Source organism: Grus americana, chromosome 18 (genome assembly GCF_028858705.1).
Source record: "Grus americana isolate bGruAme1 chromosome 18, bGruAme1.mat, whole genome shotgun sequence".
NCBI lineage: Eukaryota > Metazoa > Chordata > Aves > Gruiformes > Gruidae > Grus > Grus americana.
The window spans coordinates 4597755-4611813 of NC_072869.1; the positions used below are offsets into that span (position 1 = coordinate 4597755).

Here is a 14059-nt window from a genome sequence, read left to right on the forward strand (position 1 = left end):
GTTTACAGTAACATACCCGTGCTTCATAACATGAAGATTCCATAATTTCATCACTTCTTTCTCTCCTTCGTTAACATCAGAAAATTCTTCAATTTGCTGGAGAGATAAAGATTGGGAGAAAGGATAGGAGAAGAAACACACACATTAACGCCATGTATGCTGACAAGTAGTGAAAGCACACCTAAAATTCAACTTACGCCACCTATACATCACAGAAATAACTACTGCTGAGAATTCAGGCACTGCAGTCAAAAAGGTCAGAAAAAAGTCCTATCACAGAGACCTGTGATGATAAATTAGTTCCATGTTATACACACACTCCTGTGTACTCCTGTGACACCAGCATCTTGTCCTTGAAGGAGAAAACCAGCCTCAGTGAAAACTTGTTAGGACCCATGTGGGCTGAGCTAGCTTTGCAACTAAAGACATACTTGAAAATACAAACTTTGATGCCATTAGTTTCTGTCATTAGTGGCTCAGCATCACAAAATTTTCTACTTAAAGTAAATGCATCATTTTCACAATATATCCCTGTTTGTTCCCTACAACTGCAGACCATCTTTTAAAAACCACAATCCATTTGAAATAATTTTGTATAAATGGAATAATTACAGTAATGGTTTTCTCCCGTAGCCATTCAGGGTCCTTTTCATCCTCACTGTCTACTTCCATTTCTTGTGGACGGAGAGGTAAACATGTGTCACTGTGGAAATATAGCCGATTGTGCCCGCTGCTGTATGTTCGCTGCTGTTCTACTTCTCCGTCTTCAGATTCAAGAAATTCTGACATACTTGCTTTCGTACGCTTTGGCCTAGCAGAAGGAAAAAAAGTAACTGCTTTCAACCATCATATCAAATATGCAAATACTAAGAACTGCAATTGACTAAATACAAATTATTCTTTTAAGCTCTAGCTTGCAAAAATGTTGGGGTGGGGAGGGAGGAATCACTAGCAGTGAAATAAACACCATTAAAAACCCAACACTCCAACCCACACTCCACCTTTTGGGGAAGAACAGTTTTAGGATAAGGCAGTTAAAGTTACATCATAATGAATAGATACCTCGACTGAAAAGACATAGAAAATTCACAGGTGAAGTTATCATCAATAACATTTTACTTAGTCATAAGCTGCTGTACTTTAATGATAGTGAAATTTAACACTGTTTATAGGCACCTACAGATTTACAAGTCCCTAGGTTTCAGAAATCCAGTCCACATGCTATATTACACAAATACAGGCAGACTGTTTTCCATTTCCTTACCTGCAAACAAGTATGTGTGTGATAGGAGTCCTTTTGACCGGCCCATTGCGACTGAAGGCAAACCCAGGTTGACGATGGATATCCTGGGGATTTCCTGCATAGGAGCCATCGTAACACTCATTGATAGATACATCTATCCTAGCACCTTTTGGATGATACTGAAACAGATAGTTGCAAATATACTTAGCAAACAGTAATGACAATGCATCAGGAGGTTTAAACAAGTAACCTTTTAAATTCTGAATACCTTAAGTATCACCCTATCAATAACCTGACACAGCTCTAGTTTCCTTTTACAACACCCAAATAATTTTTAACCTCTAGAAATTAATTCTACTAAAGCTCCCATGCTCTGTACCATTTTACTGTTTTATATAAAAGCACTCATAATAGAACTAATTATAAAATTAAGGAAAACATAAGCAAAACATTGCTCACAAGCACCCTAGAAATTACAACATTTCTAACCAGCTAAGGAGTGAAGTTTTGGAATAATAATCAGAGAAGGACAGTGGGTATAGGAAACTACATTATCTTCAAATAGAATCATCAAAAAAATAGGACAGAACTTCTCTTTAAGGTCAGATTGGTAGGAACAGGTCTTTATCAGGATAAGTAAATATAATACTGTCTTTAAAATATTTACCACCTTCCTAAAGCTTCAAGAGACTTCCAACCAAATGTAGATTACATTGCTTTCTACATCACATAAAAAGAACATACTAATGCAAAAGCAGCAGCTAAAAAAATAATAATAAAAAAAAAATCAAACCCAGAAATTTTTTTCCCCATGTAACACACAACCATTCACAGTAACATTCACAGGAAGCTGCATTTAACCTGTAGATACAGTCCTACAACTTAACAGGCTAGCAACAGAACCACTGCATATGTAATTTCTGTGACGGACTGTACAGTGTTTCATAGCGCTAAACTACAAAAAGACTACTTACAACATAATTAAAGATAAATCTGCTGTGGCAAAGTTTAAGATGTTTGAGTAAACTATACAGTTTCCGACAGTTCAGTGTGCACCACGGGCAATGCAAGTCATCTCGGGCTTCAGTCTGCTGTCTTGTGTTGTTGTTATAAAGGAACTGATGCAAACAAAGGAATAGGTAGCATTAGCATCAAATGCGTTCCATTCATTAACCTCCCAACCCTCAAACCAAATGTGAATCTGAGACCCCTTAAGGCATCCACTAAAAAGGCAAATGGAAATTTCCATCTAACTCAAGAGAAGTGAACATTTTAATTCCAGACAATATTTACAATTTATTTTTTCCCTCTGATGCTTATTTTCAATACCTGGTAAAATATTCGCAACTTTTGTCGAGGTTCATTTAAAACATCTCTTTCTTTTCTTGTTTGAAGGTCTGTCGGCAAGGATTCTTTCACAGCTGGGAAAAAAACACAGACATATATTTCTTTGGTGAAGAAGAAAAAAAAGACATTGTTTCTTACCCAAGTATGTAAATTCTGAGAAGAGCGCACTGCTGCTGAAGGAAATGGGCTACTCTAGTGTACTTTGATATAAGTAGCACCTATCAGCAACAAGGAAGTCTCGATGCTTAGCTTCCTTCACAAATCTACAGGCAAACCCACCACTTTTAAATGCCAGATTTATCCGCAGTTTTGGAAAACCCTTTAGAGAACTTAAAAATGATCAGGTAAAGAGCAACATTTTTCTCACTCCATTTAAACAAACAGAATTCTTTAGATACAGCTAAAAGCAGGTGTGGCTGGGAAATAAAAAAAGAAACACTGCCTTCAGATGGCTGCATTGCAAATACATTGCTTAAATTCAATTTCAGAAGTTTCCCAAGTCACACAACAGGCAAAACAGTATGAAATGCAAGTAACATGCAAAATATTTAACTGAAACTTTAACCCTTAACTCTTATCTCTCAAACACTTACTGTTTGTGTGTGTAACAGCACTGCTCAGTTGCCTCTGAGCCTCTTCCATGCATTTTAATCTCAGTAAGATTACTCGATTACACACAATTAACAAGATATCCCACATATCTAAGTGGGTTTATAAAAGTACCCTCAGGAGAAAACAAATAATGACACCTATTTGCTTTTGAACGGTGAAAAAGATGGCAAAACAAGTCCCAGCTATACTGACATAAGATCTTTTAGAAGATGCACTTAGTTCATATCAAATATTTTAGAGAACACGAGAAATTTCATCCTGTTTCTGTATGAAAAAGCCTGATACTTCAGCCTGCACCACATCAGAGAAATTAGAATTCGATCGCTTGGTTACTTTGAGCACTTTGAAATTACAGCAAAGCCTAAGCTGCCACATTTAGAAAGTCTTTGATGTCTTTATTCCACCGGTCTGCCTTGGGAAACACGTCAAAGTAAAATGACACCACCAAATTCATGTACCTTTGGGAGAGATGCACTGGATCTTTTTCTTTTACTATCACAGCCTCTAACTGACAGAAGTCTCCTATTTTCACTCTCCTCTCCTGGTATTCAGAGACTGAAAACAGCATGACCATTGTAAATACCCTACAATGCCACACATCGTGCTACAATATATTCCTGTATTAAGAGTCTGCTGTACTTTTCTGGAAGCTCTTACTGCAACTTCAACAATTTACGGGAATCCTTAGCTTCTCCAACGCAAGAAAACGTGGGTTCTATCAGTACATTAGCAATGTAGCCTTGCCACATCCCTATTGCCTCTATATTTATTATGTAATAAACTAGTACACACCTTCTAGAGTTAGTCAGCATACTATCATTTCTTTTGCAAGTCTGAGCACAAAACCTGCTGAACAAATTACGATATAGGTCTCCAAGAAACTCTACAATACAAGGAGGCCTGGTATGAGGAAGTAAAGAAAAAGCAGAACGACTTTTACAGTGAAAGTTCAAGTACTTCCCCGCTTCTGTTGCCTTTCTTCTATTGGAAATTACTTCATGCTTGTGTGCGTTGTCAGCCATTCATCCCAATTTATGAAACCTAAGTGTCTGCAATCCCGAGCTCAGGTAAAATATTAAATTCAGAAGACAGGAATCAGTCTTACTTCAATATTCTTTAACTCTTTCCAAAGACAAACACGTCTGTAGGTTGGCTAAGAATCATTCTATACAGTGGCTCCTGCACGGGGGGGGTGAAATACTTCTTCCTCTAACTTGTGCATTACTACACTCTAAAGCTCTAAAAGCAGCAAAAAGAATTGCCACTCTTAGAAAGTCTCACCAGAGATGAGTTATTGTTGACCCATCAAAGTTCCCCAACATATACTGCAATACAACTCCACAAAAAGCACATTTGGAAAAGCATTTTTTTTTCCCATAATGACCATTCCCTTGCTATCACTGCTACAGCTCCAAAACCTCACAGTTATATATCCAACACAAAACCAAACTGAAATACTACTTTGCACAAATTCTCCGATTCACTACAACAGATGAACCCCAAAACTCCAAGCAAGGCAACTCTGCACAGTGCCTGGCTACATACACCAGAGCTTAAGCCTGGAGACAGAACCACTGCACTCCAGATAATTACTGCTATTGTAGGGACCTAGAAGTTTCCTTAATCACACAGTTCCAATCCAGTTACAAGCTTGGAAATGCTGATCCCTCTGAAGTGACTCGGGCGCCAGACGAGAGTCTAGGTATATTCAGAGGTGTTGAAACAACAGGAGCAGCCTGTTGCCTTCTGTACAACTTAAGTTTTCCTGCTGTCCTTGGGCCTTGCCTTACCTGGCAACACAATATTCCAAGCCAAAGTTACAAAACAACTGTGAGAGAGACAAAAGAAAGATAGTATCTAGGGCAGCCCGCACCGCCACTTAGGAATCAAAGGGGAGTTTCAGATTAAATATGAACCTGAGACAGGAAACTGCTATTAAAAAAAAAAAGGAAAAGAAAAAATAGGACACAATGGTCATTCAAAGGGACCTTTTGTATCTAGTGTCAAAAAGTATTTTAGTAGCAGCTTTTATGAGCTAAGCTCTGGGGCAACAAGGAAGAAACTTGTTTTCAGAAACTAACAAAAATGCAATTAAGCAACCGAACTAAATAGAAAAATTTATATTTAAAAAAACTACATTAAGCTTAATTCCTCTATATAATTATAATCAAATAGCATGCTATCTGCTGTACAGCTACATCACTTTGTGAAGTTTTCAGTTGACTGGACTGCAGTATACAATCAGTTACTCCACCCCAGCAGCTATCCCAGTATTTTGCAAGAATATCTAAACAACTCTTGAAGGAGAAAAAAATCATGGGGTTTTCATATTTAACCACATATCTTAATACTACAATTTCTGCAAAACATCTCACAGCAAGTATGTGTCTGCTAATGTTTTGACATCATGCATGAATTATAAAAAAGCATGCTATCCCAGATTCTTTGAAATTTTTAAGGGCCAAACCTTGTAAATCCATTGAAATTTTCAAGGTAAGACTCAGCACTGATACTGAATAGCTAACCTTATGTAAAGGGAAATATTCCCAGAAGACTTTCAAAAGAAACTGGTTTGGAACACACAAACCTGTTTGGTTTTGTTTTGTTTTTTAACAGATACCTACAGAAATGTCAAAGGACATTTTACAAAGTTTTTCTAAAACTATGCTTAAAATCACTTATGTAAATTTAGGATAAATATAATTTTATATTCAGCAATTTCACAAGACAACTTTTTTAGTAACAGCAACAGCAGAATGAGCAGTTTCTAGGCATTTCAAATAGATCTTGAACTAATGGGATATATTAAGGTAACAAAAACTATAATTTTAGATTTGCAGTGAATATTAGCAGACTGCATTAATGGTTTTGACATTACATAATCTCCAAAGTAGTGCATCAATTACAACGGTAATCACATTAAATTCTTAATGACACTGTAGCATTGCTACATTAAATACAAGCCAAAGTAGTAAAACCAAAATAATCGTATGCTACTTAAAATATTTCCATAAAGCAAGGTTAAACAACCCAATTTTAAACAGTCTACGCGCCACTGCTTTTAATGCACTATATATTTAAAAGTTATGATAGAACAGTTCAAAAGCAGCTTAAGTTTGACAACATGTAAACTCTTCTGGAAAGAATGTACAGGAACTAACTTGCAGAAGGAAACAAAACCAATTACATTTCAGATCATTGAAAAATTCTGACCTTAAAAAGCATTTAGTTTTAAATTACAATGGCTCTGAACATTAATGAGTGACTAAGTAGAAACTAGTTCAATAATACATATAACAAATATAGATTTACCTCACATCGTAGTAACAGTTTGCAGACTTGCTACATTTTACTCTTACCTACACCGAAGTACTTTTAGACAGTAGTAACTGTAAACCTGCATTCTAGCTAGACAACCTCAGACTGCTCAAAATTAATAAAAGCAGAAAAAAACTTTAGGCCCAAATAGCCATCTTTGTTAACCTGTGTGAATATGCACAAAAAAGTCCATTCATTGTGCGCTTTTTCACATTTAAGATTACTTGAAGCAATTGCACCAGTGAATCTGGAACCCTGAAGCACAGAAGTGCTAAGCAGGTGATTATCCAGCTGCAACACCAAAGTTTGCTTACCTATAGTCTGAGTAGGTTTAACAGAATTGGGCTTGTTTTCTTGAGGGAGGCTTTCAGAATTTCGTGTTGCAAGAGGCTTAGCTATAGGAGCTGTAGACTTGTCATTTGTGTCTCCTGTCCAACGAAGAGTAAACTGAAGTGTAGGTCCCTGAGAAAATGTTTCAAATGGAGGCAATCTCTGTGTGCGGGGAAATCAAAATAAACCAGCAGAATTAGTGTCTTCCCATGTACAAAAACTATCATGAGAAAATATTGACAGAATGGGGACAGATGTAATTTTTTAATCACCAGAAGTCCTTGTGTTTTTGACATAAGCATACACATTTAGATATTATACTTTAAAAAATAAAGCTGAAAAAAATGACTATGCTGCTTCCTGCACATTACTGAGCAATCACGTCATGCACATAGTGTGGCACACATATTGATAACAGCACAGGCCCCCACCGGAGGGAGAGCAGCACTTACCCACCAGCCTGCTGCAGGCGTACTTCTGTTTCTGCTCACACCTACTCCTAATTCTGCAGTCCAGTATTGTGTATTAATACACAAGCTTTAAAAACCACACCACTCTCTGCTATAGTAATGCTATTGTAATAATCTCCTGTTGATACATTCTAATACTCCACTCACTTATTGAGACAATAGCAATAAAGAAATAGAAGAGACTTGAATCAAGTCCAAACCCTTATTATCAAGTATACCTTAAATTTATCAAGATTACAGAATTCCATCTTAAAAGCTCTTTATTATATTCAAGCCTCATTAGTTTACAGAAATGCTATGGCAGAAACAGAAATCCAATGACAATGTGCATATCAGATTTGGGTGATAAATACATTGGCCATGACTATTCTCTCTTGCCCCTGGGGTAGCACCTCCAGTATGGAAAACCTCTCTTACATTCTCCCACCAACAGAAAGTAACCATATCCCTGTCTCAGTTTAACAAAGTTACAGCAATTTACATATATATAGCTTTTTAAGCACAGTTACATGTGGGGACCTGCTCCTACGATCTTCCTAAAAGCTGTTTCTATCTTTTCAATTTTAATTTCTTGAACAGTTTAACAGAATCAGAAGCAATATTCCAGGTAAAGGCTGAGAAGTGTAACAGAGCTTATAACTATTTTTTACTATATACTTTGGATCACCTCTACTTTTTTCCTTATTATGTAATCATGTTGATTCACAACCACTTTGCAACCATCTAGAATTTTCATATCCTTCTGCTCAGACTTACAACGGATAGACTCCCAGGACACAGGAGCACGTGACTATATAAATGCATACAATCACCTGCATTCACTCTATCACTGAATGTTGAATCTCCTACACTGACACACACTCTTCCTTTCATCACTACATTTCACCAGCATTCCCTGAAGGTATGTAAGATCACACCTATGAAAGCTCTGGGTTCCTCTTTCTTTCCCCAAAATATTCTGCTTCTGCAGTTTGTTCCTTTTGATTTGTCAAACTTGTATTTATTACAATAACAAACATTTAATTTGCCTGATTTTATAAGACAGAAATTCAGAATTCATTGAACGAGACAGCTGCCATACTTACAATAGTTAACATCCGCATGTATGAATGATCTAGTGTGGCCAAAGCTTTCCTAAACTGAGAGCTAAATTAAAACTTATGTCCATACATCCTGAAAGAGAAGTACCATTTCCTGTTCAATTTAATCCATTTTCAGAGGAACAGCCACTGACTGCACTTTGAATTATGTTCCACCTTAAGCCAGACCATTTTACGTAGGGACAGGTCTTTCAGCCACTAAACTAATCCATACCTTCCCATCAAGTATTGTTTCCCATGTTGCTCTTTTCTTGCTAATGGGACACTCTTCCATTTCCTGCATGGCCACTTCATATTCCCCATCGAGAAGTTGCAAGCGCCTGTCAAGACAAAGTATGTATTATAAATAAAGCAGCTCATTTTTATTGTTTGTCTATTAAAATGTAGAATATATTTCACAGTAACTAAGTTTCCAAAAGGTTGATTTTAAGGCAAATTTATTTGGCAAGTAAGTGTGAATCTTAGATAAACACCATACATAACGAAAAAGCTGCCTAATGCCAAACATCAATGCAAAAGCCTCCATCCAAGTGATTCCAAGAGATATAGGAAAGCTATTGTAAACACAAAATTAATACTATGATGGGAATCTTCCTGTGAAGAAACAAAACCCAAACTGAATGACACCCCCTCCAAACCATCTCTTATTTATTACTGCTTTATTAATAACTACTCTGTTCTAGCAAACCAAAGTGACTCTAATCAGGCCTCCAAAACTAAAGAATGCTACCTTCATATCAGAGCCATGTCAGATGTAGCAATCTGTTCAGTGAGGCTTGAGAAATTCTGATTTCTACTTAAATAGTTTTATTTTGTTGCCACTTGCTGAACAGCGCAGGAGAAGCAAAAAAGAAAGAGCAGTGAATCAAAGGTATAGTCTCAGGAAAATGTTTCATGGATACGCGTGTTTTAAAGATATCAATGCAAATCAGCAAGTGATATAAATTTACAATACAAGCTCACTTTCCCAAGATTTTGTATTTTTCCTTTTAAGACATTACTTTCTGAAGCAATGGCACTGAATTCCTGACAACAGATCATAAGCTACAGAAGCATCATTGAAAATAAACGATTTGTTGCTAAGTAGATAAATACCACGTGAATGTATGCAAACTGTTGCACAGTTTGAACTTGGGAATTATTTCTCACAGAAAAAGGCTGTTGCTGTTTCTGGACCCTTCAGTATTCTACACTGAAATATTTTTCTTTTACATATAAACTATATTACAGCAGCAGTATCCCAGCAGAATAAAGTTATAAACACACCAAGTAAGCCAGAGACCTTTTGTTCTGTTTCCTGACAGCATCTTGCAAACACTGACTCCATCATTTACTCATTCTAAATGAACAGTAATAGCTTCAAAAAGTAAAAAAATAAACATACAGACAGAAAAGATAATAGCCTTAAGACAATACTTTTCCTAGATCTGCATATGTATAACTCTTTTCCAGGCCTGGAGTCTGGGTAAAATAACCTTTTTCTCAATTTCTCCAACAAACAGAAGACTAACTTCAAGATGTTAACATAAATGAATAGCCTATACTTTACAAAAATCCACAAATAATCAAGTTAATAACTTGTATTTTGAAGATGGCTTTCCAGATAAAGTAAGATTTTAAAGATTTTTTTTAAATACCAATTTTTATGCATTCTTTGGTTCTGCTGCAAATCAGACAGTGTCATTTATATAGCAGCATGGCTGAAAATGTCCTAGCTTATGTATCATCACTACAAAACCACCTAGTGGTTCATATCATGTTTAGCACATTAAAGTCCTCCAGTGGAATTAAGTAGTAGAAAGGAAAAAAATATTGCCCAAACTTCTATGAAATACAGATTAGAGAAAGACATTTCTTAAAAAATCCTACTCAAAATATAAGACTTCTCAAACTGTATGTAGATAAACAACCATTTTGTCAGAATCACTTGGAACTACGTTTTAAGCAGCTTTTTCTTGAAGCTATATTTATATTTTTACTAATAAATTATGTAGATACCTACCTCACCTGGGATCTACATTTGCCATGGATAGAACTCTTATTTTCATACACTGTATTCTGGCTGTTGCTGGTATTACCATCTTCTGCAGGATAAACAACTACCATTGTCCACTCACCAGGAAATGGCGTGCTACTTATCTTCTGAACTATCTGGATTGCCCTAAGCTATAGTTCCCCCCACTCCACCTTATTTAAATATATTCAGTAGTGGCAAGATAACAAATATTAAAAATATTTCATCACACTTAAACTGCATGACAGAGTAAGTCTATTATGAGTTCAACTACTTGTTTGATTTCACTGTAGTAAAGGAGAAGTAACGTCATCTTCAGATACTAGCAGAGTAAGATCTGTGACTGCATCAGCAAGAGTCTGAGCATGGAGGAAGTTATGCCACCAAATACAATGTAAGCAATAAGCATATTGCAGAGCAGTTTTTTTGTGGGGTTTTTTTTGTTTGTTTGGTGGTGCTTTTTTGGTTTGGTTTTGTTTTTTTTTTTTTAAATTATGCCATTACTCATCTTTAACAGAACCACAGAAATTACATCTGTCAAAGAACTGACAAGGAACAAACTAATGCATATTCAAAGGACAATACTCAATTCCATAAGAGGGAATTATTTACAATTGTCACTGAACGGGTCTCAGTATAAAATGTGCATTATGAAACCTGCGGACTTTTTTTTAAAAAAAGAGGAGACAAGCCTAAGCTTTTATTGTAAATATCAACTAAAAATGCCATCAAAGACAGCCAACACTGAAAATAAAGAACAGATTTAAGTTTAATATTAAACAAATTCCTAACAATTAATGGGAACAATATTTATTTTGGATAATATTACCTGTTTTTATCAAATACAGTCATTTGTGCTACAAATGTCTTTTCCCCATCTTCACGATTTGAAGAGTTTCTTTTTCTTCTAGCTGGAAGCTCCTCATTGACATCTGTACGTAAGAAATATGGTATTCAATTATTATATAAGCACAAATTCAAAAGATCAAACAGCTTCTATGTGATTGTAAAATGTAACTGTTGATTATGTCAGATGTGTCATACAATAGAAAACACCACAGTATTTAATGAACAGCTCAATGGCAATGAAAAGAGCACTTAGCTTAACAGTAATTGTATTTTAGATATGTTCACATATATTTATAGTTTAGTCATATGACTCTGTCAGCATAAAGAATACAGGATTTGACCTTCCTCCTCTTGTAGCTATAAAATAGTGAAAAAGTTAGTTTTTCACTCTAAATCCACTTCAAGGCTGTGCCCTGATAAGATTAAGAAAATAGCTTTTAAAATTTTGTTATTAAGGTATTCTCTTTACTGGCTAGTCATTTAGTTTTCATGAGAGACCACGACAGCACCCAAAGCTGAGTCAGTAGCAACTGGTGTTGCTGGAGGTTTAATGATAGTCACTGCAACCACAGGGCTCTTACATTATTCACCCCCCAACAGTGTTGCCTCATACCTTCACCATCACACGTCAGTAAAAATTGATACTAAATTTACATAAAAACAGAAGCACAGTTTCTAGTTACCAACTGTATTTTAGCCACATCTTGAAAGAGACTGCAAATGACAGAAAGCAAATTCAGTCACTCATCCATTACTGGCCCTTCTCAGAGTATGACCTACACTGCAGATCAAGACAACCATATGCATGCCTAAAATATAAACTATGTAAAAGCATATTTAAAGATTGAAGTTACCAATGTTTTCATTAGTTTCGCCATTGATCAGTCCATTAAACTCTCTTCTTCCTGGGCGAGTTACTCTGAATAACAATGAGTAAGACTTCACCATATGGCTGTTGCTTGGTTCGAACTCATTGCTAGAAACTGCAAGCGATGGGAAGTTGCCTGGTTTTATTTGGCTGAGGTCTGGGTTTAAAGGCACCTGCTTTTTCCCGGTAGGAACCTGTCTTATTGGACAACTGACATCCTGTAGGAAAACAAGCAAGCTAAGGTTTAGGGTTTTAGCATACAAAGTAAAGACATTAAGTGTGAAAATTTATATCGTTTATGAATTGCACTTCTCCTGCCATCTTTTTGAAAATAAGCCTTGTAACAGATGTAAATAAAAAAATCTGGAATAACAATCCCAGATTTTAAATGTAAAAACAGATATTTGAAAGTGTAAATAAAACTAGCATTTTATAACCACTTCTGGCAGCAGCCATCTTTCTCTAAGTGATTAAACACTAACATCAGACATTCAGAAAGATTGTGGAACAGTCATTAATACTAATTTAATTCTGTTTACCTAAAGAAATGAAATGTTTTGGTTATATATATATTTCAAAGGCTTCCTATCTTCTCCTTCCAATATTACAAAGTGCACATTGCGCTATCTGGGAGATAAAGAACCGCTTACCTAGGATTTATTATATGCAGTATCTCTCAAATAGACCATTGAACACTGTAGTATTGGAAAAACAAGGCAAGATGGCCTAAGTATGAAACTTGCAGGAAAACATTTCAAATAACCATCACCACCTCCTGCTTTTACCATATTTATCCATACTATAGCAAACGACAAAATTGACTAGAAACAATATTAACTCTTAAAAACATGTCAAAACAGCTTAACATTCTTAGGGAAAATATACGAAGTTCTGACTGCAAATCTTTCCCTTTTTGGTTAAAAATTACCGCATGCATTACTAGGCCTCCCATATTCCCACAGCTGTGAAGATAATTTGCCAACTGGCATGAAACAAACATAGCTAAAACAGCAAGCAAATTCAAAGATGCTTAAAAAAAGAGAAAGGAAAATTGTTTATATTTCATAGTAGCTAAAATCTGCAATAACTGAGATGATAAATTTAAAAAACTATAGGTACAGAAAAAGCAAGGCAAGACAAGACTTGGCAGATGACTGGGGAATTAGAAACAATTACAACTCGTTAGAGTTTAGAAATAAAAAGGAAAAGGCATAGACTATTTCATGATTTTGTGATTGCCTGGTTTACTTAAGCCTGTGGACATCAAAACAGAATAGCTTCATGATGTGATACAAAAAAATTGAAGTAAAAATAGAAGTGGCTGAAATTCACAATGAGTGAATCTGACTTATAAACAAAGTAAATTCAACGAACAAAGCGGAATTTTTTAAACTTCCAGTTATTTCTCACAAAGCAGAGCAAAATCCACATATACATATATACTTTTATACATCTATTTGCTTCTTAAGAATCCCTTACCCAATCAATAGAAAACAACTTGAAAAGGTTAGTCCTTAAATTTAAAGACTAAATTAATCTCAACAGAAGCATCATTTCACCATTACCTTGTTGTATGTTAATTAGATGTTCCAGAATCAGGTAAACATTTTACTTTAATATATATTAATAGTTTGTCAAATCATTTTTACCTTTCGTTTCTTGTGGCAAACTTTCACAAGCAGTACTTCCAGGGTTACAGAATTTTGTTCATTCTCTGAGTTTTGTGATGGCTTATCTAAACAGAAAAATATTTCAAGTTCTGAAAAAGTGAAGAGCTATTCAATGGTGTAAATCTACCTGTAATAACTTTTTAGCCATAGGTACCTCCAGGTACAAAGAAATCTAGTCAAATTCTAAGTTTCAATTCTCCCCAAACTTACTGCAAATTCCCACTTGAGAACATATCCT

General features: G+C 35.6%; 1 protein-coding gene across 1 annotated transcript in view; it reads right to left on the bottom strand.

Annotated features, from left to right (window-relative positions):
• The window catches only part of SUZ12 (SUZ12 polycomb repressive complex 2 subunit), a 30631-nt gene that overhangs the window by 2804 nt on the left and 13768 nt on the right, over positions 1–14059 (bottom strand). The window contains exons 6-15 of the mRNA XM_054846846.1: positions 13801–13886; positions 12138–12369; positions 11264–11366; positions 8635–8740; positions 6835–7012; positions 2573–2664; positions 2218–2361; positions 1265–1422; positions 613–811; positions 17–96 (exon numbers count right to left, since the gene is read on the bottom strand). Coding sequence (XP_054702821.1) covers positions 17–96; positions 613–811; positions 1265–1422; positions 2218–2361; positions 2573–2664; positions 6835–7012; positions 8635–8740; positions 11264–11366; positions 12138–12369; positions 13801–13886 — 1378 coding nt within the window. The remainder of the gene's footprint in view (positions 1–16; positions 97–612; positions 812–1264; positions 1423–2217; positions 2362–2572; positions 2665–6834; positions 7013–8634; positions 8741–11263; positions 11367–12137; positions 12370–13800; positions 13887–14059) is intronic.